The sequence below is a fragment of the Paroedura picta genome, chromosome 4 (genome assembly GCF_049243985.1).
Source record: "Paroedura picta isolate Pp20150507F chromosome 4, Ppicta_v3.0, whole genome shotgun sequence".
Taxonomy (NCBI): Eukaryota; Metazoa; Chordata; class Lepidosauria; order Squamata; family Gekkonidae; genus Paroedura; species Paroedura picta.
In genome coordinates this window covers 35,614,334-35,641,761 of record NC_135372.1, presented here as the reverse complement: position 1 = coordinate 35,641,761, position 27,428 = coordinate 35,614,334, and the positions used below count along the sequence as shown (strand labels likewise).

Sequence of the window (27,428 nt, the reverse complement as noted above, 5' to 3'; positions counted from 1 at the left end):
ACAACAGAAAACCTTCAAAAGAACTTTATTGTCCACATTTTTTAAAAAAGGAAAAAAATGCTTTTGACAAATCTTAAGAGAGGATGGGGTGCCTCCATCTCCTCATAAACCTTGCCCTACGGAAGCCCAAAACATCCATCACCCTGCCCCCGCACTTCGGGTATTTCCCCCCTCCCAGTTCTTAACAAGGCAAATGTGTTATACCTAAAACCATGCTCCTCACACTACCAGTTTCTGACCTCCGCTTATGTTGGATGACCCTGCCTAGCTCTGCGCAGAGAAAATCCTACACTGTCCTGTCTGCGCTACTCACAGAGGTCAAGGTGTCACAGAGAAGGGCTGGCCAGACTGGTAGCTCTCCAGATGTCCCTGGACTACAATTCCAGCACATGCTGCCAGGGGCTTATGGGAACTGTAGTCCATGAACATCTGGAGAGCCAAAGTATACCATCCCTACTTAGGACAATTTCATTGCAAAGGTGCTCCAAGTAGGGCCACACCGCCCCTTTGGAAAGGTGGTCGTGCTAAGCAGACAGCTCCTCAGGAGTAGGATCTCTATCCCTTTTAAGAACGGCGGACTAGACACAGGCTTCCCTCTGAGCCAAAGACGGTTAGAGAGCTGGCTGACGCATTTTCATTGATCCACGCACTGCGCCAAACAACAATGCTGTGTCAGCAGAAATACTATTCTCCCTGAAGCTGGCAACGGGGGGGGGGGGGCAAGAAGGAGATGAAGATCCAAGGAGTGGGGAGAAGACAAACCCCCCACCCCCAGGCCTAACAGAGATCTTATTTGAGTCACTCCTGAGATCTTTGGGAACAGGAGGCCTCTCACTAAACAAAGGCAGAAAACTCAGATCTGGCACTTGGGGGGGGGAAACAGGTCAATTTGGAGTGACAGGACAAAAAATGTTGTTCATCTGATTCTCTGAGAAGCTGGGAAATGGGCTCACCAGCCCTCTGAGTAAAGGAAGTTGGAAGAGGAAGGGGCAGTCTGTATGCTTTCCCCATACCCCCCAATTTCACAGGTGCTGTAATTTCTGCTACAAGATTACCTGAAGAACCTTATTGGATCCCAAGAAATTTCACCACCCATTGTCTCAGCCAAAGATCTGAGAGACCGCCCTCCCGTCACAAGCATGCAAAAATAACAACGAAAAAGCCACCATGAATTAAATCTCACCCTACCTACCATCCTGCTCCAGCTAGAATTCCTAATCACACAGTCTCTAGTACCAAAACTGAGAATCCTTTTACCCCCCCCTTCCCCCCCCAAAAAAGGGAAGAACGCTCCAATGTTCCAAGTCACAGAAAAACGGTCTTTACTCTTTATCTCCCCACCTCCAGCCCTGGCTGACCCCCTCCCCAGCAACACATGATCACGAAATCCTTTCCCAAGGTTGTCCAGTTGATTGTTCCACGTTGGACGCTGGCGACAGTCCCTTGAGCGGAGGGAGAACGAAAGAACGAACGGCACGAGAGTCCCAAACACCCCCTGGGCTCGTGGGTGCCAAGAAGAGTCAGCACAAGGTGACAAAGTTGTGACTTTAAAAAATAAGAATAAGACAGGCATATTTCGCACACACCTCCCAAGTCCTCCTCCTTTCTTATGGCAGGGCTCGCGACGAGCCGAAACCTAAAATCCCGTCGACTGCCTAAGGGCTCTCTCTGTACGAGTGCAGCGCTCTTCCAAGCAACGGTGCTTCATTGGGCAAAAGAGGGAATTTAGCAGTGCCAAAGGGGTAACCCGGTTTTCGAGAAGGATCGTTGCGGGTCTGCGGGTGGCAGAGCGCGGGCTCTTCCGGAGAAACCCACGTGGGGGCGGAGCGTGGAGGGAGGGAGAGAGGAAGGGAGGGGAGGCTACGAGAGACTGTCTCTAACATGCAGGTCGTATCACATTTGGTTCCCCACCCGCCCCTTTTCCCTCTTGGGGAGTGTCCAGCTGCAGAAATGGCTTTCCAGTTGCTTTTTTTCCTTCTTTTTCCTCGTTTTCCCTGGCAGCGGAGGATGTGCTTCCAACAAAGACCACCCCTGCAACAAAGAGAATCCGTCACACGTGTGGATCGGGCGGAACTTTTCTCCCTCAGCCACTGGTAGCGGTGGGACGTGTGTGCGTTTTTGACAACTGGACAGAGCTCTTTCAGTTTTCGGAACGACTGGTTTTCCGGGCTGGCCAGCGGCCCCAAAGCAAAGGGAGCCTGGACATCCCGTTCAAAAAGTACACAGAATGGAAACGCGGGGCAGAGAAACAGAGCAGCAAGAGGGAAACTCTGAAGTGGCAGCGGAATGAGCTGAAGAACGATTTGACCAGTTGGTCACATCACCAGCCATTCTCTAGTAAGTGAAATCTGGGGAGGGGTGGAGAAAGGAAGTGAAAGTTGGGGTGGGGCGGGGAGAAGCATCCACACTGGCTCCATGTGACTCCTCTCCTCTAAAGCTGCACCCTGGCCTTTCAGATCTGAGCAAGCTCTCAGCCCTGAGCTCTGAAGCATTCCCTGGCCTCAACCCTCACCCCTTTCTTCTGTGTGACCTTCCCCTGCCTTTGACTTCTGTTCCAGCTCCATCAGACTCAGCCACCGCCGCAAAGGCCTCCCCCGCTTCCCCCGTTCTACCCCATAAACACCTGCATGATGCTCTAGACTGGGATCTATCAGGAGACATTGGGGGTGGAGTGGGCGAGATGTGGGGTGGGGAAGGGACCTTGGTAGAGTATAATGCTATGGAATCCCCCCGCCGAAGCAGCAGGGAACTGAAAGGCCCCCTGGAGGTGAGCTATAAAACTGGGAGATCCCCGAGGGCAGGGGTAGTCAATTTGTGGTCCTCCAGATGTTCATGGACTACAATTCCCATGAGCCCCTGCCAGCAAATGCTGGCAGGGGCTCATGGGAACTGTAGTCCATGAACATCTGGAGGACCACAGGTTGACTACCTCTGCCCTAGGGTTGCCAGCACTGGGTTGGGAAATACTTGGAGACTTTGGGGGTGGAGCCAGGATTGGGAAGGATTTGGGGAGGGACCTCAGTGGAGTCTAATGCTATGGGCCCCCCCCCTCCAAATCAGCCATCCTCTCCAGGGGGACTGATGTCTTTAGTCTGGAGATGAGCTATAATTCCAGGGGATCCCCAGGTCCTACCTGGGGACTGGCATCCCTAGCAGTATAGCCAGGAGATCCCAGGACCATCTGGCAACCAGGCAAGGGGTGTTCAGAGGCGGTTTGCCATGGCCTACCCCATCAGCTTTCCCCCGGGTGTTCCTTGGAGGAACTACCACTCAAATCCTCTGAGGTCTCCCATCCAAATACTCGCCAGGGTCGGACCTGCTTAGCTTCCGAGACCTGACGGGGATGGGGCTGGCCTGGTCAGGGGTGGAAGTGAGGGAAGCCTTCCCTTTGCTGCTCCGAGGAGGGCAGAGCAGGAGGAGAAGGAAACAAGCTGTGCAGACTGGCAACCAGTTCCGTGGGCGGGAGGAAGAGGAAAGCTACTGGGGGAGAATAGAGGCCTCGTCCGCTTACCCACTGCCCCTCTCATTCCTGCTGCTCCTCGTTGCTGGCGCTGGGAGTTCGACTCCGAATCTGGCTGCGCAACTGCTCAATGAGTTCGGGGTTCTGCTGCTGCATTTGCTGGGCAAACTGTTGGCCTCTGGAGCAGAGAGAGGGAGAGAGAGAGAGATGTAGGCGGAAGGGCGTCAGGCAGTCACAGGAACGCAGCCAGCGGGCAGCCCCCACTGGTCTTGGGGGGCAGCTAAGAGGACAGGTGCTTCCCCGAGGCTCAGAGCACAAGGGGTGGGACAGAGAGCTCCCCCACCCATGCCCCCATTACATGTGTTTGACTCACGCTTGAATAAGGCTCGCAAGGTCGTTGGGGGACGGAGCGGCTCCCGGCGTCGGCACGGGATTGTTGCCGCCTGAAATCATCCCAGACATCCTGCAGAGAAAGGAGAAGTTATTATGCCCTGTTTAAAAAGTTGAGAGCTTTCCGAATGGGCCGTGAAAAGCCCTCCCTATCTGGCAAGGGATTCAGCCCCCTCCTTGCCCTGCCCTGCCCTGCCCTCACCCACCCTACCCCATCAAGAAGCCTACATCACTGTCCAGGGGCAGCAATTTGGTGACAAGGCTTCCAAGAGAGAAGCGCTCCAGTGTATCCCTGCCTGGTCTTCAAGGGTACAAGACGCAGCTGCCGGACTGTTCGCAGCGGTCAGTGAAACACTCAACGAGTCCTTGCATTGCAAACCCTACAATGTTCTGCACCATCGTCTGGGGTCTTCGCCCCAGGCCCTGCACTCTAGCTGCCTCCAGCTTCTACAGGTTTAGGGAAGCCAGTGTGGTTAAAGAGCCGCAGACTCTAATCTGGAAGGCGGGGATCTGTTCCCCATTCCTTCACATGCAGCCACCTGGGTGACCTTGGGCCAGTCACAGTCCTGTTGGTGTTGTTTTCACAATTCTCTCAGAGCTCTCTCAGCCCCTCCTACCTCACAAGGTGTCCATTGTGGGGAGGGGAAGGGAAAGGGGTTTGTCAGCCGCTTCCAGGCTCCTTCGGGTAGTGAAAAGTGGGGCATAAAAAGCCAGCTGTTCTACTTCTTTTAAGCAACATGCATGAGGCACCAGGGAGACAGAGATGGATGTTTTGGGCTTCCCACTTGAAAAGATCATGTAGGAGGCAACGTGAGAGATGTCCACCTGGAAAGCCAGTGCCAGCCTGAATAGACAATACCAACCCTGATGGCCCAAGGGTCTGACTCAGCCTAAGGCAGTGTCATTCTTTACTGCTACTGGCCAGGTGCAACTCTATGTGCAACCCACAGAGGCCAGACAGGAGGAGAAGAAGAAGAGTTGGTTCTTATATGTCGCTTTTCACTGCCCGAAGGAGTCTCAAAGTGGCTTACAGTCGCCTTCCCTTTCCTCTCCCCACAACAGACACCCTGTGAGGGAGGTGAGGCTGAGACAGCTCGGTAAGAACAGCATTATAAGTGCTGTGGTGAGCCCAAGGTCACCCAGCTGGTTACATGTGGGGGAGCGCGGAATTAAACCCGGCTCACCAGATTAGAAGTCCGGACTCCTAACCACTACACCAAGCTGGCTCTCTCAGCCTCACCCAGAATACCAGATAAAAGGCCTTTTTAGTGCTGGCACCCAAGTTCTGGACCCATCTACTCAAATTGATTAACATCCGTTTGTCAACCCAGGGAATTCTGTACACCAGGGGAAACCTGCACGTGCAGCAACTAACATTAGCACACCTCTCAACAGCAATCCTGCATCTTAACTTCTGGTTCTGTTTGATTAGTCTAATCAAGAGCCACCTTGGTGTTGTGGTTAAGAGCGGTGGCTTCTAATCTGGCGAACTGGGTTTGATTGCCCGCTCCTCCACATGCTGCCGGCTGGGTGACCTTGGGCCAGTCACAGTCCTGATGGAGCTGTGACCTTGGGCCAGTCACAGTCCTGATGGAGCTGTGACCTTGGGCCAGTCACAGTTCTGATGGAGAGCAGTCCTGCCAGAGCTCTCTCGGCCTCACCTACTTCACAGGGTGTCTGCTGTGGGGAAGAGGAAGGGAAGGCGATTGCAAGCTGCTTTGAGACTCCTTTGGGCAGTAAAAAGTGAGGCATAAAAATCAACTCCTTTTTAACTGAAGGCCAGCCAGCAGGTAATTTTTAAGGAATTAAAAATCATTAAAACAAGGCCTCCATACCAAGCACATACTTTGAGATAGAAAAAAAAGGTTCCCCATACTTACAGCTGCTGTACTTGGGGGTTGTTCATCAAGTTAGAGGCCTGTTTAAGGGAGAGAGAAGACAGGGTCTTTTTAAAAAAGTGATCACTGATGCAAAAATTAAAACCAGCCAAAGAAGCTCCATCTTTACTCACGACATGCTGGAAGGTGTTCAAGTTAACCCAGGCTGCAGCAGGCTTAAACACACCTTGCTGTGTTTGGCGTGGCCCTCTGGCAATTCCACACCCCCTTTTAAAGAATGGGCCGGCTGAAAGGCACGCCAGTCAGAGTGGAAAGGAAGTCCTGAGACTGAAAGTCCAGAATAGAAGGAAGCAAGCAAGCCATGGTTTCCTAAAGGGGGTACTGCGTAACTTCTCCCCCTACCGAAACTGCAGCCCACCCCTGGGCGGACATGGCCGACACAGTTCTGCCCCCTTGAAAGCACTTCAGTTCCTAATGTGGGTTGACTTTTAGCAGCCAGATCCCCTGGTCTATCCAGGCAGGCACAAAAGAACCCTTGGAGTAAGTCCCCAGAGAGGCTGCAAAGCATTTGGGGGTGGGGGGTGGGGTTTGCATTGCTCAAGGGATGCATTGGGAGGAGTTTTACACCGAGCTGTTCTGCTTTGCGAAGCACACTCAGTTTGACTGTTGTCTGTAGCCTGGCTTGTGTGGACTGTTTTCTCGGGTCACACGTGACAAAGGTGGGGAGGAGACATGGCGACCCACGGCACAAGCTACGTAGAGCCCTCCCCCTGTGCAAGGTGGGGAGAAGCAGGGGCTGTGGAGCCAGCCAGCTGCTGCCCAAGCAGATGCACATGGCGGATGCCGAGCCTGCTATCTGAGAGCAGAATGGGCTGGCAAAGGTGGTCAACACCCCACCACTAGCCAGGTAAAGGCCTGGACAGCTGCCCTAGATCTCTTGTGGCCAAGACTGCCCCCTGAATAGGGACACCCATTCCAGCTTCCACTGGGGCAAGCCAGAAGCAGCCAAGATCCAGCCGAGAGCTCCCTCCCCGGCAGCTTCCAAGAGCCATCAAGGGAAGCAGGAACACATCCCTGTCCTGCCTGGATCTGCCGCCAGCAGGAAAAACCTCCAAGGATCATTTGCATTCTCTTTCAATCATTGATCGATGGGTTTATGAGCAGGGAGAGCCACTCTGGAAAAGAAACTGGTTTGGGCAGAAAGACAAGGCTCAAAACGGTTCGTTTAAAAGTGCTATGATTTCATCTGCATAAGCACCCACCCCTGCAATAAAAGCGATGCGAACGGGAAATGAAAACGAAGCGGCTTGCCCAAGAACGGCAGACACCTCCCGGGAGCCTAATGAAAAGGCCTCGAGGAAATCAATAAATTGCTCTTACGGTTCTCACCAGCAAGGACGTCCAGCTTCCACAAAGAATGCCTGGACTGGTAGGAGTTTGGACCTTACTGCCCTATGAAACGCTAACGTACGGGATCTCTTTCAACTGATGCCTCCACGTATTGTTAGAGGCTGTGCTGCTGCCATCGCTTGCAAATGGATTTTCCTGCACAGGCAAGACCAATCCAGTTGTGAATCACCACAGCGACGGTGGAGAAGGAGCCTGTCAGGTTGGAGTCCCAGTAGGCAGCTCTACTAGAGCAGGGGTGGCCAAGTTGCAGTTCTCCAGATGCCCATGGACTACAATTACCAGGAGGACCATGCTAATTGTAGTCTACGGACATCTGGAGGGCTGCAGCTTGGCCACTCCTGCACGGGAGGCAGGGGTTTCTTTAAGGGCAAAGCCCCCACCCACCCCGGGATGCAGGGGGTTCTGATTGTGTCAGAAGAATACTCCTTGCGTGCAGCCGGAAAGCCGCATCAGTGACAGAACAGATCTGTAAGATCCGGGCCACGCGTGGAAAAAGGAGGTCGCTGTTTACCATGCTCATGAAGCCCGGGTTGTTGAGCAAGCCGGCTAGGTCGAAGCCTCCGGTGCCGCCTGTCTGCAAGAAAAACAGAACAAAAATCCACAGGTCTTCGCATGCTGCGCCCTGAAAGACGTGTGCTCTCCCCCCTCGCCATTTTAAAAATTGGGCCCTGCAGTCTGATGGAGAGTTCTGCAGAACTCCAAAGGTTGCACAACGCCTGGCCTTTATAAGAGGGTATAACATGGACTCTGGTTTGGGATTTTGATATGGAACGACGCTGCCATCCTTATCCATTGTTGTTCCTCTATATATTTCTGAAACAGCCTAGGGGGTGGTATGTGTCCAGCTGTCCAATTTGGAATAGGGCCAATCAGGGTGCAGCCAGCTTTGTCCTCATTGGCCCTGCCCCTGAGGCTCCCGCCCTCCAGCCCTGGACTTTAGCCTCTTTGCTCTCAGACGCCTCAGTGCCTGGAGCCAGCAACAGGTGAGATGGCCCTGGGCAAAGGGTCGTGGTGGAGGGCCTCCTAACGAGGGCCTCCCGGCCTGCTGACTGTCTGCTAAGGAGCTCTGTCTACGCTCTGCTAATGAGCTGCCCAGCCCTCGCCCGCCCCACTTGATTTGGCCGCAAACTGCAGCCCAAAGCCACCTTAAGCTGCCTACCGAGGGGGAGGGGGAGGGGACCCTTTCAGGACCTGTTCTTATGAACGGGCTTTGAAGCTAGTTTGTAATAATTTGGTCTCACTTGTAATAAGGATTCACCAAGTGCTTCATTGCAAAGCTGGCTCCCTGCCCTGTTCACCCACCCACATCTTACACTGGTGCACCAGCAGAACTATAAAAATCAATTTTGCCCAAACAGACAAGTCCTGTGAGCATCTGGGACAGATCGCCTAGGAGAGGTTGTCCAACTGAAGGGCAGTTCCCCTGGAGACCAGAGAGGGACAGAACTATTTCCCTTTGCCTTAAATGGTGCTATGCTCTGAAGCAGGGGTAGTCAACCTGTGGTCCTCCAGATGTTCATGGACTACAATTCCCATGAGCCTATGCCAATGTTTGCTGACAGGGGCTCATGGGAATTGTAGTCCATGAACATCTGGAGGACCACAGGTTGACTACCCCTGCTCTGAAGGACTTGTTCTGCTAAACTGCATTCCCAATTGCGGAAGTTAACCCAGATGTCCAACCCAGTAGACTGGGAAGGAGAAGCCAGACTCCCTCTCCGCGACCTTCAACTGTCCCTTTAGTCCAGGACCCTTTAGCAGTTAACCAGGAAGCTACTCTACAGCGCATGAAGGCAACAGGCCTTCCCTATTTGCCTTCTGGTAACCGGCATTCAGAGGTACATTGTCACTGAATATGGAGGTTCCATTTAGTCTTTGTGGCTAATGACTTGACAGACCTCTCCTCCTCCATTAATATATTTCATCCTTTAAAAAAAACAGTAAGAGCCTTAATGGGCCCATACATCCAGCATCCTTGTGGTGATGTCTCACAGATAACAGAGAGAAGAGATGGTTGTTTTTTTTTACACCCCATTTTTCACTACCTAGAATCCTAAAGTGGCTTACATTCGTCTTTCCCTTCCTCTCCCCACAATAGACCCCTCCTGTGAGGTAAGTGGAGAGAGAGCCCTAAGAGAACTGTTGTGCAAGACTAGCCCTAAAAGAACTGTCTGAAGGTCACCCAGGTCGCTGTATGTGGAGGAGTAGAGAATCAATCCCGTTCTTCCAGATTAGAGCCCACTGTTCTTAACCTCCACGCCACACTGGCTCACAGAGGAGTCTGTCGGTAAATATGCTCAAAAAGTTGCTTGGGGGGCCCCTCCACAAGCCAGTCTGATATAATTAGGATTTGGGCTAGGACTTCAGAGACTCAAGTTCAACACCTCGATCAGAGCCAGGGTTTTCTCTGTCCTGGCCCACACCTGGTGGAACAAGCTCCCAGAAGAGATCAGGGCCCTGCTGGAGTTCAAACAATTCCGCAGGGGCTCTTCCACCAAGATTTCGGTCGAGGCCAATGAAGCAATTCTCCCAATCAGAGGCCAGAATCCCCTCCCGCCACCAGCTATGTCTTGCAGATGGACAAACTGAAACCACAAAGCAGCAAAAAACATACAACCGATGGGTTGCGGGATTGAAATATTCTAATTTCCAATGGTTGTGTTAACTATTTTACTGCTACAAATTCCATTGTTTGAAATGTTATATGTTCCAAATTGATGATGTTCCTCGTACCGCACCATGAAAAAACGTTCATTGTAAACGTCCCGGAGCCGCAAGTGAGGGTAGCATATAAACAAAATAAATAAATAAATTGTGAAGCACTGAGTGACCTCTTGGATCATTCTTTGCCTAACCTTCTTCACAGGGTTGTTGTGTGGAGAGAACAAAGGAGAGAGAACCATAGAGACTGCCTGGAGCTCCTTGGATTAAAGGCAAGATGAAAGTGTAATAGTTAGAGATGTTTTAGACAAAGCATTGTCTAACAGTTCTGCTTCCTTCGTTACAGGCAGAAATGGTTATATGAGGATTCAAGTTCATCCCCTTCCAGAAAAAAATAATAATTAACCCAGAAACAGCCCTGACTCAGGAAACAGACAGTATGGTGTATGGGTTAGAGCAAGTATTCCCAACTAGGGCTCCCTGGAGCACTGGGCCTCCATGAGATCTCCCCAGGAGCTCCCCGGCCTTTCCCCTAGATCCTGCCTTAATGGACTCAGCCACACTTCCAGCCTGGTTCCAGGGCTCCCTGAAGCCTGAAAAATATTTCAGGGGCTCCTCCATGGTCATAGGGTTGAGAAAGGCTGGATTAAAGTGTCAAGTTATGGCAGGCTCTCTCAATCATGGTTCCGCAAAACCCGAGGGTTTCATGAAGGGTTTCCCAAATGGGTAGGAGTTGAGTAATTTTTAGATATCTTTTAAATTTGTTAAACTTTTATGGCTATACTAGCAAGAAAGCCCATTGCAAGCAGGAATAAAATGGGTGCTAGGACCCAGGGGACACCGGGAAGTCTCTGTGTTTGTGTGTGTGTCTCTCTCCTTGTCTCTCCCTGTGCCAGGAGGGCTGGCTTGTAGGAGGGAAGGAGGGCTGGTGTGCAGTTTGGGGCAGCTCTCTCTCTGTCTCTCTTTCCCTCCGTCACAGCAGTGGCGGCTCTCTCTGTGTCTCTGTCAGCAGCTTGGGGCAGCTCTCTCTGTATCTCTCTCTGTCTCTGGCGCATCTGAGAGGAATGTGGCTAGCGTCCAGGGAGGGAGGGCAGGAGCTGTAGAGGCAGGGCCAATCAGGGTGCAACCAGCGTTGCTGGCTGCACTCTGATTGGCTCTATTCCAACTCAGACAGCCGGACACATTCCACCCCCCCATGCTGTTTCACAAATATATAGAGGAACCATGGATAAGGATACGGTCATGTCGACCTGCCCACCCCTCCCAAAATGGCCAATGATGGGCCTGGAGGGGGTGGGAGGGGGAGTGCCTCGGGTGGGCATGTACACAGCTACACTTCCTAATCATATTCGGCATGATTGCACCGATTCTGAGTTTTCTCGAAGCCTGAAGAATGTTTCAGGGGTTTCTCAACAGTTTTTTGGCAACGGAATTTTAAAGAAATGTTTCAATTGGTTTTAACTGTGTTAAAGTCTTAACCTTATGCAATGTGCTATTATGTTGTTAATCCCTCTGAGCTTGCTGGAAGGGGTGGCATATAAATCTAATAAAGTAAAAAAGTTGAGAAAAGTTGAACTTAGATCTAGGAGACCTGGGTTCAAATCCCCACTCTTAAGCAAGCTCACTGGATGACCTTGAGCCAGTCACGCCCACTCTGCCTACCCTACCTCCCAGGGTTGTTGTGAGGATAAAAAAGAGGAGAGGAGACTGATGTAGGCTACTTTGGGTCCTCTTTGGGGAGAAAGGTAGAGGCACAAACAAAGGAAACAAAGGAAGCTTTCCATAGGAACTGAGACCCACGGAAGCGCCTGCAAAACCCACCGGACTCGGAGCCTCTTTCATTTTCTGCTCGGTTACTTTCAGGTTTGACTTGTACGTTTCGTTGTCAGGGTCCAGTTCCAAGGCTTTTCTGTAGTAGACGACGGCATCTGAGAGCTTGTTTAGACTGGACAGCGCTAAGCTGCAGAAAGACCCGGGGAACAGAATAAGAGATCCCCGTTAACCTCTGGCTGGTTTGTGCCAATTGTCATTTGCAGAGGTCAACCCCTTCCGTTGGCTTCAACTAAAACACACACACACACAAAGCTGTACGTTTCTGTTTCAGACAGGGCTTGGAAAGGAAAAGGAGGACGAATGACATCCATGAACATCTGGAGTGAACTCATAACCAAGCCCAGCCACCAACCCACTAGAGCTTAGTTAGTCCCTTTCTGACAGTTCCCATTTCCCCAACGTCTCAAATACAGAAAGATCTTCCCCAGCACCTGTGATGCATTATGAGACGGAGGCCCTCAGGCAAGCAAGCCATCAGCAAGTTCAGGGGTAGTCAAACTGCGGCCCTCCAGATGTCCATGGACTACAATTCCCAGGAGCCCCTGCCAGCATTTGCTGGCAGGGGCTCATGGGAATTGTAGTCCATGGACATCTGGAGAGCCGCAGTTTGACTACCCCTGAAGTAGATTCAGCTTCATAGAACACAGAATGCCCTCCCAAGTGCCCGACATTCTTAACTCCAGCAATTGGAGGGGGGGGGGGGGCAATGCATCAGGTGTTTTCACCAACGCCTTCACCTGGGGAATAATTGAAGGACAGCCCTGGTCCCCCAAATCAATGGAGTTTAGTAATGAAATCAAATTTAGCAATCAACTTCCGCCACAGCTGAGGGATGGCCGGTTGCGGAAGACCGAATGTTTTGCATTCCAACCTTCATGGAACTTCCGCAGCCCGAGCTTATTCGATGGGCCACGAAGATTTTCCTCTTCAGACAGGCTGCCCAGCTGGATGTACATTTTTTCTTTGCCGGTTTGGCTCATCCGTCATTTTGAAAGCGGCACAACAAAATCAGAGTCCAGTGGGACCTTTAAGACCAACAAGGATTTATTCAAGGCGTGAGCTTTCGAGTGCAAGCACTCTTTCTCAGATTATGAACTTCCATCATGACAGCTGGTTACCTTTTGCTTATATATTCTCGCTGTCATGATGGTCAGTTCATAGTCTGAGGAAGAGTGCTTGCACTCGAAAGCTCACGCCTTGAATAAATCTTTGTTGGTCTTAAGGGTCCCACTGGACTCTGATTTTGTTATGCTACTTCAGAATAACACAGCTACCCACTTTTGGGGATATTTTGAAAGCGGGTCTATTATAAATCCTCAAACTAAAAAAGTGTGTCCGGGGCTATGCAAGATCAGTGCTTTGCTACAGTGCAAAGCGGGATTATTCTCTGCCCCTAGATGTTCTTCCAATTAGATCAAAGTCTCTACTGGTCATTGACCGCAATAAACTTAGTACAAACAAATTAGATCAGGTTTCAGGATATTGAGCTGGAAGACCTTAGCAAGACCAGCTCCCAGGGTTTCAGATTTTTCCTCGCAAAACCCATAAAGGCTGCTGGGGACGGGGGGGGGGGGGAGTTGCTCCTCCCTTCTCTTGCAGTACAAGAGAGATCCTTTTAGTTTTGGCTAGTAGGGGGGGGACACACAAACTGATCAGTCCCCCTCATGAATTTACATAAGGGTCAGCGTCAGCAGCCAAAGTCTGGCGGTTAAAGGGCTGGGAAGCTGATGCAGGGAAGGACGTACCCCATTCTGCCGTAGGCTTTGCTGTATTTGGGGTCGATGTTTATCGCCCTTTCACAGTCTCGAACTGCTCCGGCGTAATTCCCAAGTTTGCTGTAAGCGGCAGCCCTGGAGGGAAGAGAAAGAGAGATTCCCACCAGAGATCCTGGAGTGTCATCTTGAGCAATTATATAACTAAGATACAGACACGTGTCTCCTTGACCTTCATCTTTGAGGAAAATTTCCAGCCCAGTCAGTTAGCTTATTTTTTACAGTCTTTGACCAGCAAAATTACAGCTCAGATTTTGATTTCTGTCCTAAAAGGTGCCTACAGATTAATCTGGGAAGGCAGGTGTTCCCGAACAATTGTCCCAAGGACAAACACCAGCACTCTTAATTCTAAGAGCGATTCAACTTGGGACCACACGTGTCTGGATAAGCAAAGCATTATATACCAACTGGAAATCCTGATAAGTGCTCTCAGATTTGTTTTTTGCTGTCTGAATTATTTCGAGAGAAGTCAGTGAAAACCCAAAATTAAGAGAAGCAAGGGTAGATTTCTCTGTGTGGAGTGATTGTGGAAGTTTTTGGGTTTTGTAGGCCAGGTGTAGTCAAACCTGTGGTCCTCCAGATGTCCATGGACATCTGTAGTCCATTGTAGTCCATGGACATCTGGAGGACCACAGGTTGACTACCCCTGTGTAGGCGACACAGAGGATCTTCCTGAACGTCCCCAGCAGGAGAACCATGCCTCTTTACAAATTGGGCCAGGTTAAACCACTGCCTTGACTTTCTTTTCAAGCACCCTAAGCCGAAAGCCTTCCTGGCACCTTGAGACAGCAAGATCCAGATAGTGGCGGTACCTTCCCCTGCTACATCACATCCTCTGCTCAGCGGAGAGGCAGGATAAGAATATAAAAACACCCCTGCAGGATCAGTCCAATGGTCCATCTAGGCCTCCACCCTGTTGCAGGCATCAGCCAACCAGCTGCCTTGGAGAGCCAATAAAGAGGGCACAAAGGCCTGGGCCTTCTCCTGAGGCAGCCACCTAGCACTGGGTTTCAGAGGTTCCTTTTTTCCTTGCTTATATTTCTATATTTCCCTCCCATAAGGCCCAGGGCAGTTCACTTGACATGGCCAGCACCGCTGACGGCCCACTGTATTTCGGGCTCACCCCCTTTGAAGTGATTCCGTCCATCGCAATGTCTACAGAGAGCCAATCCCACAACTTAATGACGGAAGTATTTCCTCTTGAATCCATTTGCCCATCCACTGGGTGTCCCAGATTTCTACTGCCGTGGCGAGAGGGAGGAAAAATTCCCCCCAGTCACAATCTCCACTCCATGAGTACTCGAGCCTGTGTCCCTTCACCCCTTTTCCTAAAACCCACACTCTTCGCCCATATGGTGTCACGGTTAAGAGCAGTGGGTTCTAATCCGGAAAGAACCGGGTTTGATTCCCCATTTCTCCAAATGCAGACAGCTGGGTGACCTGGAGCCACCCGGTTCTCTCAGAATTCTCTCCACCTGAGCTACGAGGGTGTCGTTTATGGGGAGAAGGGTAGACAATCGTAAACCACTTTGAAACTCCTTTGGGTAGTGAAGAGTGGGGTACCAAAACAAAAAAAAAACCCAAACCCAGCTCTTCTCTTTTTCTTTTCTCACAAGAATGGTACTTCAGCCACTTATATCATCTTGGCTGCCACCTTTTGCGCTATCCCCAATTCCGCCTTGTCCTTCCTTTGAGACGACAACAACCAGATGTGTACATGGAATTCCAAATGAGGCTACATCACGGATGTGGCACCGGGACCGACCCAGTAGCTTCACATCGGCGGAAACAGCGCGCTCCCTACTCCACCAACCCCCAGATGAAAAGAAGACCACCCCAGCGGCTGCAGGTGGCCACCACGCTCAACTTCCAGACTTCCAGGTACACAGACGACCTGTGCTGCAGACGACAGTCTTTCAGACCCCATGGCTACAATATTCCTCTCCCAACACCACTCGAATCCACTTGAGGCATCCGTCAAAGCAGGCCCCAGCCGACAAAAATTCACAACGCCCGCTTGGAAGAGGCCACAAGAGTCTTTTTTAAAAACGAAAAAGTTCAGGCAAGAAAGGTCAAGAGGCATGTATCCAGCACGCACAAGAGCAGACACTCCCCTTCTCCCCACCTCACCTGTTGCAGTAGTACACCGCGTTGGACGGGTTCAGTTCGATGGCTTTCCCGTAGTAGGTGATGGCGCTTTCAAAGTTCTCCGCTTTCATCTGCTCGTTTCCTAAAAATAATGATTGTGTGTGATCAACTCCTGACGACCCCGGGAACATGGCGTTTCCAAGGCAAGAGGTGAGAAGAGGTGCCTGGCCATGGCCTTCTGCTGTGCTGCGGCCATGGAATCCCTTGGCGGTCTCCCTTCCGAGCACTAACTGTGGCCAGACCTAGTTAGCTTCCGAGCTCTGAAGAGATTGGGCTAAGGTGAGTTAATTCAGGCTTCTCCCATTTCCAGAGCTAGTTTGGTGTAGTGGTTAGGAGCGCAGAATTTTGGAGAGCTGGGTTTGATTCCCCACTCCCCCACATGCAGCCAGCTGGGTGACCTTGGGCTTGCCACAGCACTGATAAAGCTGTTCTGACCGAGCAGTGATATCAGGACTCTCTCGGCCTCACCCATCCCACAGGGTGTCTGTTGTGGGGAGAGAGAAGGGAAGGGGATTGTAAGCTGCTTTGAGGCTCCTTCGGGTAGAGAAAAGCGGCATATAAGAACCAACTCTTCTTCTTCTTCCTATCAAGAGGGAAATATCCTTGAATACAGGCTTTCTCAGCCAGGGTTCCACAAATATTTTGGGGTTTCTTGATGGCCCTGGAAGGGTTTCTCCAATTTTTAATATATATATTTTAAATTTGTTAAACATTTATTGAGTGATATCAGCATATAGGTCATGTTGACCCTGCTCAAAATGGCCAATGACAGGCCTGTAGAGGGTGGGAAGGGGAGGCGACCCAGGTGGGCGTCTACACAACTATGCTGCATCATTGCTCCACTTCTGGGGTTTCTTGAAGCCTTAAGAATGTTTCAGGGGATCCTCAATCATAAAAAAGTTGAGAAAGGCTGCTCTATAGAACTTACAGAGGTATCCAATCCACCAGGGGCACTCCTAGATACTTGGAGGACACGGGTCCCCTCCCTCTCTGGCTACTATGCCAGTGTGGTGTACTGCTCAAGAGTGGCAGACTAATCTTGAGAACCGGGTTTGAATCCCCACTGCTCCACATGCATCCAGCTGGGTGACCTTGGGTCAGTTACACTTCTCTTAGACCAGTTCTTTTAGCGCTCTCTTGGCCCTACCTACAACACAGGGTGCCTGTTGTGGGGAGAGGAAGGGAAAGGTGTTTTTAAGCCCCTTTTGGGGCTCCTTCAGGCAGTGGAAATTGGGTGTTTATTAAAAGAAATAGCTCTTCTCACAGAAGAAGAGTTGGTTCTTATATGCCGCTTTTCTCTACCTGAAGGAATCTCCAAACAGCTTACATTCGCCTTTCCTTTCCTCTCCCCACAACAGACATCCTGTGGGGTGGGTGAGGCTGAGAGAGCCCTGATATCACTGCTTGGTCAGAACAGTTTTATCAGTGCTACGGTGAGTCCAAGGTCGCCCAGCTGGCTGCATGTGGGGGAGCGCAGAATCAAACCCAGCTCACCAGATTAGAAATCCGCACTCCTAACCACTACACCAAGCAGGCTCAAACTGCACTAGCCAAGACCAAGAAATTCCACTGCTTTAATAAGATTATCCCCTCAGGAGCCAACACTCGAACTGTGAAACAGCATCTACCTCTACCCACCCGCCCCCCAGTGACATCACAGGATCAGGAACCTGCCAGAATACCCCTAGAAAGAGAGAGGCTCTGCAGAACTTGTGGCCGGAGAGGAATAGCTTTTACCTTCTGTTTTCAACCTCTCTGCTTCAGCTGCGTCTTCTTCTGAGGGAGTGACTGGCTCAGAATTTGTTCTGCTTGGCTGGGGCTCCTGAAGAAACCAAGAGGGAGAAAGAAGCATAGAAGCCATCTTGAAACAAACTGAAGTCCTGCAGCTGAGCAAGCATTAGGTTCATTTTCTTCACAGGTTCGGCATGCCCGACACACTGCCAGCACCACCACCCCGGTCACCTCCTGAACCAGGCCAGCAGCTGAACGGTGTACAGTCCAGGGGCCTCGGATATGGACAGTGATGGGCCCACAAAGGGTGGGCATCAGCCGGAGAGTCATGCAGCCTCCATGAAGGCCCAGGGGCTCAGCTGAGAGTATGTGGCTGCAATACCTGCCAATGGGCAAGGGCAAAGCTGGTCAAGATGGGCCAGAGGAGATGCTCCAAGGCCCAGGACCACCAGAAGTCCTGCAGAGAATCCAAGCTCCCATCCCCTCTGCTCCTGCAGTCCATCCTTAATGCCGTTTCCTTTCCTCCCAATCTGCAGAGCTGTCTGCATACCTAACCCCACAGCATCCTGCTGTGCAACCTCTGGTTCTTATCCCTGTCAATTTGTTGGGGGAGGAGGAAGGCTCCACAGAAAAACTGCTAGCTCCCATTACCTCGGCCCATCGCCTCCCCCTCCAAAAAAAACTTGACCTTGAATCCCGAGAGGGTACCAGGGCTCTTTCTCATGTGCTGAACCTGTTTTGGGCCGTCGTTTGAGAGCGGATTGTACTGATTCGCATAGTGAAACCCAGTTGCAAAGCAGACGGAAAGAGCATTATTAAGTGCACGTAAAAACAGCCACCGTTTGACTGAGGTTCTTCTTTCTTCCCCGTGCCAGTCCCAGAGGCCCACCCCATCCCAGCCACCCCTGCATGAACCCACCTTTGCTGCCACAGCATCGAAGATTTCGGGGAGGGTCTGAGAAATGGCCAAGTCTTTGTCTTCCATGGACACCCCGAAGGCTGTCTCTAGGCACTGGATGGCAACTAGAGAGAAAGGAATCAAGGAAGAGCAGTTAACCAGTCTGGCCTCAGAAAGCGCCAAGCCAAAAGCAGCCTCCAGCCTTCCTGGACCAGCTACCCATTCCTCTGCCAGGCAGGCCCATTACAGTGGAACGAGAAGAGAAAGCTTTGCCCCTCCGCTCCAAGAAAGGCTCAGGCTACCTGCAGTTTCTTAATTTAGGAATTGGGGGGTGGTGGAGATGACTGCCTTGGGGTGGATGGAGAAAGTGGAATGTTTTTGTCACAATGAAATCAGCTGGAGACAGATTTAGGGCACGTCACACAGGACAGAATTGATGTGCGTGACTCTCTGCCATCAGAAGTGGCCCTGACCACTCCTTTGGAAGGCTTTGAAAGAGAGCTAGAGAACTTCAAGCAGGGTGAAAGGTCTATGGATGAAATAGTTGAAGGGAACCTGCAGAGTCATGCAGTCTACCATTACATTCTAGTTGCTGGGGCAAAGATGTTGGTTTTCTGCCTAGCTCACCACTGGAGGAACGGGCTCACCATTAACTGGAATTTTTTTTTTGGTTTTTTTGCATCTGTCTTTACTGTCAAAGAGTAACAGAATCATAAGTTGGAAGGAATCTCCAAGGTCATCTAGTCCAACCCACTGCAGAAGGCAGGAAATGGCCACAAGAGCCAAGCACCTACACAATCCCTTCTGTCCACCCACTTACAATCTGCCTAAATACACAGCATTAGCATTTTTGTCAGATGGCTATCTAGACTCTGCTTAAAAACTTCCAAAGGAAAACCCACCCCTTACCGAGGAAGCCTGTTCCACTGAGGAACGGCTCTAACTGTCAGGAACGTCTTCCGGATGTTTAGCTGAAAATTCTTTTGAATTATTTTCATCCCGTAGGTTCTGGTCCAACCCGCTGGGGCAACAGAAAACAACTCTGCTCCATCCTCTATGTCAGGAGTAGCCAACCTGTGGTCCTCCATATGTTCATGGACTACAATTCCTATGAGCCCCTGCCAGCAAATGCTGGCAGGGGCTCATGGGAATTGTAGTCCATGAACATATGGAGGACCACAGGTTGACTACCCCTGCTCTATGTGACAGCCCTTCAAGTACTTGAAGATGGCTATCATATCACCTCTTACTCATCTTCTCTCCAGGCTAAACAGACCAAGCTCCTTCAACCTTTCCTCATACATTTTGATCTCCAAACCCCTCACCATTTTCATTGCCCTCTTCTGGACATGCTCCCAGTTTCCCTCCAGATGGGAGGTGTTTGCCCACTCAAGAGCCACCGATTTCAGGAGGGGTATTGAAAGACCTGAGTTGGACTAAGGTGGCAAAGAGGTCCTACAACTGATGGACAAATTAAAAATGGACAAATCACCAGACCTAGATGACATACATCCAAGAGTTCTGAAAAAACTCAAATGGGAACTTGCGAATCTCCTGAAGAAAAATATGCAATCAATCTGCCTCAAGGACTGGAAGGTAGCTAATGTAACCCCCATCTTTAAAAAGGTTCCAGTGGACATCTGAGAAATTACAGGCCGGCCAATACTGAGTAAGTTAGTGGAATCAAAAGTCATATCTCACTAACCTTTTTAGAGTTACTTGAAGGAATGAACAAGCATGTGGATAAGGGTGACCCATTAGATGTTTACCTAGACTTCCAGAAGGCTTCTGATAAAGCTCCTCATCAAAGGCTGCTAAGTAAACTCAGCAGTCATGGGATAAGTCACAGGTCTGGCGCCTTTTAATTTGTTCATTTATGAAATTGGGAGTACGCACTGAAATAGCAAAGTTTGCAGATAACGCTTAACTTAAGGTTTTGGTAATCACCTTCAAGGCCATACGCGGTCTGGGCTCAGCATACCTGAGAGACCACATCCCTGCCTATACCCCCAAATGAGCCTTACGCTCCACCGCCTCCAACTGGCTGAGGATCCCTGGCTCTAAAGAGGCATGTCGGACCTCAACAAGGGCCAGAGCCTTCTCAGATCTGGCCCTCACCTGGTGGAACGAGCTCCCTGAAGAGATCAGAACTTCCACAGTTCCTACAATACGGAGCTGCTCTACCAGGTGTTTCCTTGAGGCCAACAGACCCCAAAACATCCACTGGTCCCCCCCTCAGGCACCCCTCCCCATGACTGAACAATCTGACCTATGTTACTGTTCCTGGAAAAATGTTGTTCTGGTTGACATGTTATAATTGTTATACTGTTATAATTTTCTATGTAATTGCTCTATGGCATTCCATGTAAACCGCCCAGAGCTATATGGAAGGATGTGGTATAAAAATCAAAATAAATAAATAAATAAATAAACTTGTTCAGGGAGGAGAAAACCAGGGAGGACTGAGAGAGGGCACTGTTGAGGCTGGACAAGTGAGCATCCATGCGAGAAATGAGGTTCAGCCTGGGCCAGTGCAAAGTAATGCACATTGAAGCCAAAAATCCCAGCTATACACATCGATGGGGTCCAAACTGGCGGGAACTGACCAAGAGAGAGATCTTGAAGTCATGGTAGAAAACTTACTGAAAATGGGACTGTAAAAAGGCAAACGCTATTGGGGATTATTAGGAAGGGAACGGGAAACAAATCAGCAGCCAGTATCAAAATTTCCCTTTATAAATTGATGGTGCGGCCTCATTCGGAATACTGTGAACAGTTCTGGTCACCGCACTGCATAAAAGATATAGCATTGGAAAAGATGCCATATGAAGCAGAGGTAGTCAACCTGTGGTCCTCCAGAGGTCCATGGACTACAATTCCCATGAGCCCCTGCTAGCAAATGCTGGCAGGGGGTCATGGGAATTGTAGTCCATGGACCTCTGGAGGACCACAGGTTGACTACCCCTGATATAAAGGACAACTAAAATGATTAAAGGGTTGGAACATTTTCCCTACGGCCAGGGCTGTTTAGCTTGGAGGTTAGGCCTCTTCAGCTTGTAGAAACAAAGACCGAAGGGTGAGATGATAGAGGCTGACAACATTATGGATGGGACAGAGAAAAAAAAGTACTTTTCTTCCAATCTAACAATACAAGAACTTGTGGGCACTCAATGAAATTCATTAGGGCAGATAAAGGGAAGTACTTCTTCACCCAACGAGTAATTAACACATGGAATTCACTGCTGCAGGGAGCGGCGGCAGCTACAAGCACAGACCCCTTCAAGAAGGGACTGGGTAAACCTCTGGAGCAGAGCCCCATCAGTGGCTATTAGCCACAAGGGACAGATGGAACATTATGCCTGGGGCAGTGATGCTCCCTATTTTTGGTGCTTGGGGGGGGCTCAGTGGGAGGGCTTCTGGGGTTCTGGCCCCACTGGTGGACCTCCTGATGACAGCTGGGTTTTGGCCACCGTGTGACAGGGAATGCTGGACCAGATAGGCCATTGGCTTCCAACCCGGCTTCCCCTAAGCTCTCTTCCAATGGGGCTGGAATCCTTTCCTGCCCACTTCTATCAGACCTGCAGACTTGAATCTCGGAGACCCACGTTCAGACCTCCATTCCGTCCTGAAGCTTGTTGGATGATCTTGGACTGGTATGCAGGATGCTGCCTGGTGCAGCACACATGCACAAGCGCACGTACCGTCACCTACCTTCCAAGCTCTCTTGAGCATCGGGGGAGAGACCCCCATTCTGCAGCTGATCCTGGAGGAACTGGATGATGGAGAAGGCGAGGCGTTTCTTGTCTGCCATCCTGTCACTCCGGGTCAAGCTTGGCTGCTACTTCCTTCAATGCAGAACAGGAGCAAAACGTAAGTCTCATGGACTGAGAAACAAAAGGCAGCCTAGAAGATGGAGTCAGGGCATGTCAAAGCGGCGGAGATAAGCAAGAAGCAATGTTTCAAACTAGGCAACTACTTCTCTATCCAGCTGTTCAGGTTTTTCACTTCCCCGTGCCCCCAAGCTTGGGAGCCAGCAGGGCAATTTCTGAGCAGAGAGATGCTGGAAATTCTTGCACACCCCGCCTTTCTCCTGGGAGTTCTCAAGTCATTCCTTCCCCCCACGGCCAAACCCAACCACGCCCAGAAATGCTTTCGACTAAACAAGGGAGCCACGGTCACAAGGATTCCCCTTCACCCCTCGTCAAGCCGCTCAGCAAACATTTGAAGTATTGTCCTGCAAGGAATCCTTCTCTTTTCAGTCCAAATGTCCACAGGATAGTTTCTGGTCAGTAATGGAAATTTCTTTGCACGTGCTCAGAGGCACTCTAATTTTGCAGGAAAAGAACTTCCAGGGAGAAACTCGGAGGCTGGTGATCAGGGAGGAGAGACTGGCCGAAGATGTCTGCCCGTGCAGCTCCGAGTTTGTTCTGGCACTGTCACATCCCAAAACAACCATCCGAACCAGCCCCTGCTGCAACCAATGGCCTTCGGTACAAAATCTCCACCTTTTCCTGCCACATTATCAAGGCCACAGTGTGGCACAATCACGCACAGAAAAGACAGCCGCCCCTCAATAAAACCTCAATCGTAACAGCTGTAAAACATTTCCGGGATTCTTTTTTTCCTCTGTAGCTGCAGTGTTTCAGGGACACCCGATGTGGTGCATTACAGACCCAAAGCCCTAGTTTCAAATTTACTTTGGCTAGAACAGGGATTGAATTTGGGGCTAAAGAACAAAACAAACAAACAAGGACAAAGAAGAACAGGGGGAGGAAGGGCCATGGTTCAGTGGCAGAGCATCTGCTTGGCATGCAGAAGGACCCGAGTTCAATCCCCAGCATCTCCCATTAATTGATCTGGCAGGTGGTAATGAGAAAGACCTCCACCTGAGACCCTGGAGAGCTGCTGCCAGTTGAGCAGACAATACCAATTTTGATGGACCGATGGTCTGATTCAGGATAAGACAGCTTCATGGGTTCAGATGAAGTCAAGGAGATGCCACGAAAGCCAGGCATTCCTCAACAGCAATCAATCAACTCCTGTCAGAGAAAACAACTCCTGTCAGAGCATTAGAGCAAATTTCTCTACTGCAGGGCCAACATTCAGATGAGAGGCACAAGATTTAAGACTCACTATGCCACATCTGACTGCAGCCATATTTGAAATTAAATACAAAAGAACCCTGCAGCCAGAAGATAAGCGGGTCAGACTGAAGAATTCTACCTAGCCTTCTCTCTAATTTTCTGGCTGCAGGCATTTTTTAAAAAGGTTTCTTTCTTTCTTCAAAATACATGTCGACACTGCCTTTCTACTCAGCTCAGGGTCTCTCCGGTGGTGAACGTTTTAAGCAGTAAAACAATATTTAAAACACCAACATGTGTATGATATTTGAAAAGTTTAAATAAAATTTATAAATGCATAGACACATAATTGGGGTTAATAAGAGTTAGTAAGGGGACACCAAACCAAACCCTTCACCTGCTGGCAGAATATGATCGAGACAAACTAATTTCCTTGAAAAAGAGAGTTTCAAAGTTCCGGCGCCACAACCAAGAAGACCCTTTCATTGGTTGTTGAGGTCTTTCACATTACTTCCTATGTGGTCCTTTTAACTGGAAAAGTCAGGGATTGAGCCTGGGACCTTCTGCATGCTGAATAGATCTTCTACCACTAAGCCATGACCACTCCTCCAAGGGTGTTAAGCACAAGGTTCTAGCCTAGCCTTCCCCTGAATTACTAGTGTTTAATACACAGGGATACTCTTTTGTTAATGGTAGCCCCTTAGTATGGTCTCAACCCACTTAATCACAGATTAAAAGCACTAGCAAGGAGAAGGCCAAGAGGCTCTTTAACACTCTACAGTTCCAATCTTAAATTCCCTAAACCCTGATTTCGCTTCCAAGAAGTCCGATTTAGAAGGTGGCAGGCTCAAAACAGCGCTAATGATAAAGGAAAGCTTGTAGTTCAGTAAGACAAGAACTCTGAGAGCAAGTGAGGGGTTACAGAGTTACGGCATCTGAAATAGCTGACATTCTTCTAACGTCACCGGGTGGGATGGGAATAAGGGATGACTCAGTTCCTCCAACCCCCGACTGAAATTAAGCAAGTGTCACTACAGGCGCTCACGTGACCGAGCTTACGTCTTCTTTCAATTGCAAACTCTCAGGGACTGAGACCCTTTTTTATTTTACTAACGGCAGAACGCTCTTGCCATCACCAGCATTTATGCCAAACATCAACTGTCCCCATGCTTAAAGAAGAGTTTGAGGCAAAGAGGCAGGAGTGTTAGGGTGTGTCATACCATACCCAGCAAATAAATAAAATAAAATGTCCCAAAGCCATTAGTGGGGGCCGCAAAAGCATCTGACACTTTTCCCCAGATCAGTCGTGCTGCTTTCACAGTGGTAGTGAAGAGCTTCTCCAGGTCCTTTTTGGGGGACATGATAAGAAGGGCTGAGTCGCCTTCAAAGCCTTTTGTCTCCTGAAGTTGGCAGCATGTCATCCGGTATTCCATGTAAAGACACTGTAACGTGGGCGGCCAAACTGCGGCTCTCCAGATGCCCATGGACTGCAATTGCCATGAGCCCCTGCCACCTGGCGGGGGCTCATGGTGATTGTAGTCCATGGACATCTGGAGAGCCAGAGTTCGGTGTCCCCTCCGCCCTGCTCTATGTGCAACAGATGGTGAGCTTTTCCATTAGGCCCTCAATTATGCCCCCTTTGGTTTTAATTGTTAGCCGCCTCGAGGCGACAAAAGTCATGAGAGGCAGGATATAAATACAAGAAACAAACAAACAAACATTGAGTGGAATGTAATCATTTTCAGTATCCCACCATATACATATATATATTAGGACTGGGAGAAGTAATCAAATTGGGATTTATATGGATTCTTGGGGTCTTTAGCTGTGATAGTGGGGAGGGGGGAGCTTTCAGATGCAGGAGCATCTAGCTTACACTTAGACCCAACTTCTGCCTAGGCACAAATAATACACCTACCAGGTCACTGTACTACATGCCCATCATGGGTGGAGCAGATAGCATCAGATAATGTCAATACCAGGGTGGCAGTAAGTAGGGCAACCCCCAGCTGCTTACCTATGCCATTACAAGAAGGATGGGAGTAGGTCCCCTAACGTCATCCCCCTTCTTGGAGAAGGCACTCCTGACCCAAAGGGTCTTTGTTCAATAGGTAATGCATACAACCCCACAGGGGTGGCCAAACTGTGGCTCTCCAGATGTCCATGGACTACAATTACCAGGCTGCTAGCAGGGTCTCATGGTTATTGTAGTCCATGGTCACCTGAAGAGCCACAGTTTGGAGAGCCACCCCTGCCACAGAAGTAAAGCCACATAGAACAGCTGCACCAGTTAGACATCAGACTTCGACCGAGCAAACCCTTCCAACCAGGGGCAAAAGCAGGTATCCGTCAAGTACAGCTCCTCTCCGCCTGATGAAGACCTGCCCGCGGGGGAGAGGCTGCATCTGTTGGACTTCTGCCCCTCTCACATTCATTTAGGGGAAAAGGAGGAGAGACAGCTTCTCTGGAGGGGGGAGCCTCCCCTTTTCCCAAGCCAACCCATCGGGGCTTGCGCGGGGAGAAGCACCCCTTCCTCTCTTTCAGGGCGCCTGGAGAAAGAAGGCATGGGAGCAGAAACCCCACAACCATAGACCCCCAAATCCACCCACCCACGAAAGGATGCCCTGACTGGGGTCCTCGCTGGTACCCAGAAGTTGCCCCCTCCTTCCCTCCCAAGAAAAAGTGGGGCGACTCCCCAGCACCCCCCCCCCCCCATGCAAGAACGCCCTTCAAATAGCGAGCCATGATGCCTGGAGGAAGGAGCAGCCCACCCCCTTTTCCTTCCCCCCCTTCCCTCCCCACACACTCACCGGCCCTCAGTCGCCCCCCAGCAGCGAAGCAGCTAGCAACCCCAACTACGCATGCACCTTCTCAGGGCCCCTTGTCTTGTTCTTCTTTCTCCCCAACTGCGCAGGCGTCGTTGGAGGGGCGACATTGCGCCTGCGCGTAGGGCCCGGTTTTCCAGTCAGAAGCGGACAAGTCGCTCGGTGGTGTCTTCCGCCAAGCCCTTTCCCCGGGATGGAGGCAAGAGTCCCGAGTAGACGCATGCGCACAGGGACCGACGCGCTCTAAAAGCGCAAGGGGGCGTGAGCAAACTGGCGCCGGGCGAGTGGCTGATGCGCCCTATCTCCGTCCCTCTTCCCAGCTTGCACGGTCCCGCCCAACTGAGGGCGGACGACGGGCACAAGGAGCGACGCATTGTGGGGGAAGAAGGAGACTTACGAAAACACCTTTCACACTCACGCGCATGGCGATTGCACCAAAGGGAAGCTTCATACGGCTGTGTAGAAATTTCCGGTTCTTTAATGCAGAGGGTACTTTCCTCCATTTGCGGGGCGAAAGCTCAGCTATATCCAATTTGAGCTTATAATGCAACACTAGGGAGAGGAAATGACTTCTGAGCACGTGTGAAGTGCGTACTTGTTACAATGCCTTTCCTCCAGGCGAAGCCCCTGGTTTTCCTCTTTTTTCTGTTTTTAACTTCACAACATTATTGCGAGGTAGTGTAAGTTGCTAAAGAGAGAGATTGGCTCAGGTTTGACCAATGCGCTTCAGTCCTAATCTAGTTACTTCACTTAGCAGATCAGAAACAGATGACTTGGTGGTGGCGGCGGGGTGGGATGATATCGCTTAATAAAATTACGTATGTGGCGGAAGGCGTTTTCTCCCTTAGCCACTGTGAATAATGGGTAACACATTTACTACATACAAAAGGAAACTCTTCTTCACATAACGTGTAGGGCTCATGGGAATTGTAGTCCATGAACATCTGGAGGACCACAGGTTGTCTACCCCTGGTTTACAGCACTCATTGCCACAAGACGTGCGGATAGCTACTAGCTCAGATGGCTTTCAAAATCAGACATACACATGGAGATCTAGTACCCAGGAGGTCAGACAGAAGTTTCTGTGTCCAGTGTCAGTATACTTCTTCCACCCACACATACACACCACAGATGCTCGAAAGCTAGCAGCAGGAGTTCAGAACATGGTGCGGTGCATGAGTTTGAATGGACTGTGCCTTCTTTTTTTATTATAGTTACTTCATTCATAGCCCTCTTTCTCACCAAGACTCAAGGTGGATTACGTAAATTTGTCAAACAGCATAAAACATCTGATAAACAATGCAATTGGACTATGATTAACAATAAAATGCAACTAAAAGTCAAAGATGTCAAAGATGTGTCATACTATAACATTGATAGG

General features: G+C 50.2%; 1 protein-coding gene across 2 annotated transcripts; it reads right to left on the bottom strand.

Annotated features, from left to right (window-relative positions):
• Nucleotides 1-9: 9 nt before the first annotated feature.
• On the bottom strand, nucleotides 10-26,286 carry SGTA (small glutamine rich tetratricopeptide repeat co-chaperone alpha). Of its 2 annotated transcripts, none has more exons than XM_077332373.1 (12): nucleotides 26,090-26,286; nucleotides 21,853-21,986; nucleotides 18,163-18,266; nucleotides 17,250-17,334; nucleotides 15,495-15,594; nucleotides 13,338-13,442; nucleotides 11,581-11,719; nucleotides 7,610-7,672; nucleotides 5,731-5,768; nucleotides 3,834-3,923; nucleotides 3,512-3,638; nucleotides 10-2,031 (listed from the first exon to the last, which is right to left on the bottom strand). In XM_077332373.1, the coding sequence occupies exons 2-11, from the start codon at nucleotides 21,950-21,952 to the stop codon at nucleotides 3,524-3,526; spliced, it is 939 nt and encodes a 312-aa protein (XP_077188488.1). In that variant the 5' UTR covers nucleotides 21,953-21,986; nucleotides 26,090-26,286; the 3' UTR covers nucleotides 10-2,031; nucleotides 3,512-3,523. The 2 variants fall into 2 exon arrangements, with proteins under 2 accessions (XP_077188488.1, XP_077188487.1); XM_077332372.1 differs by having other exon boundaries at nucleotides 26,033-26,285.
• Nucleotides 26,287-27,428: the final 1,142 nt, after the last annotated feature.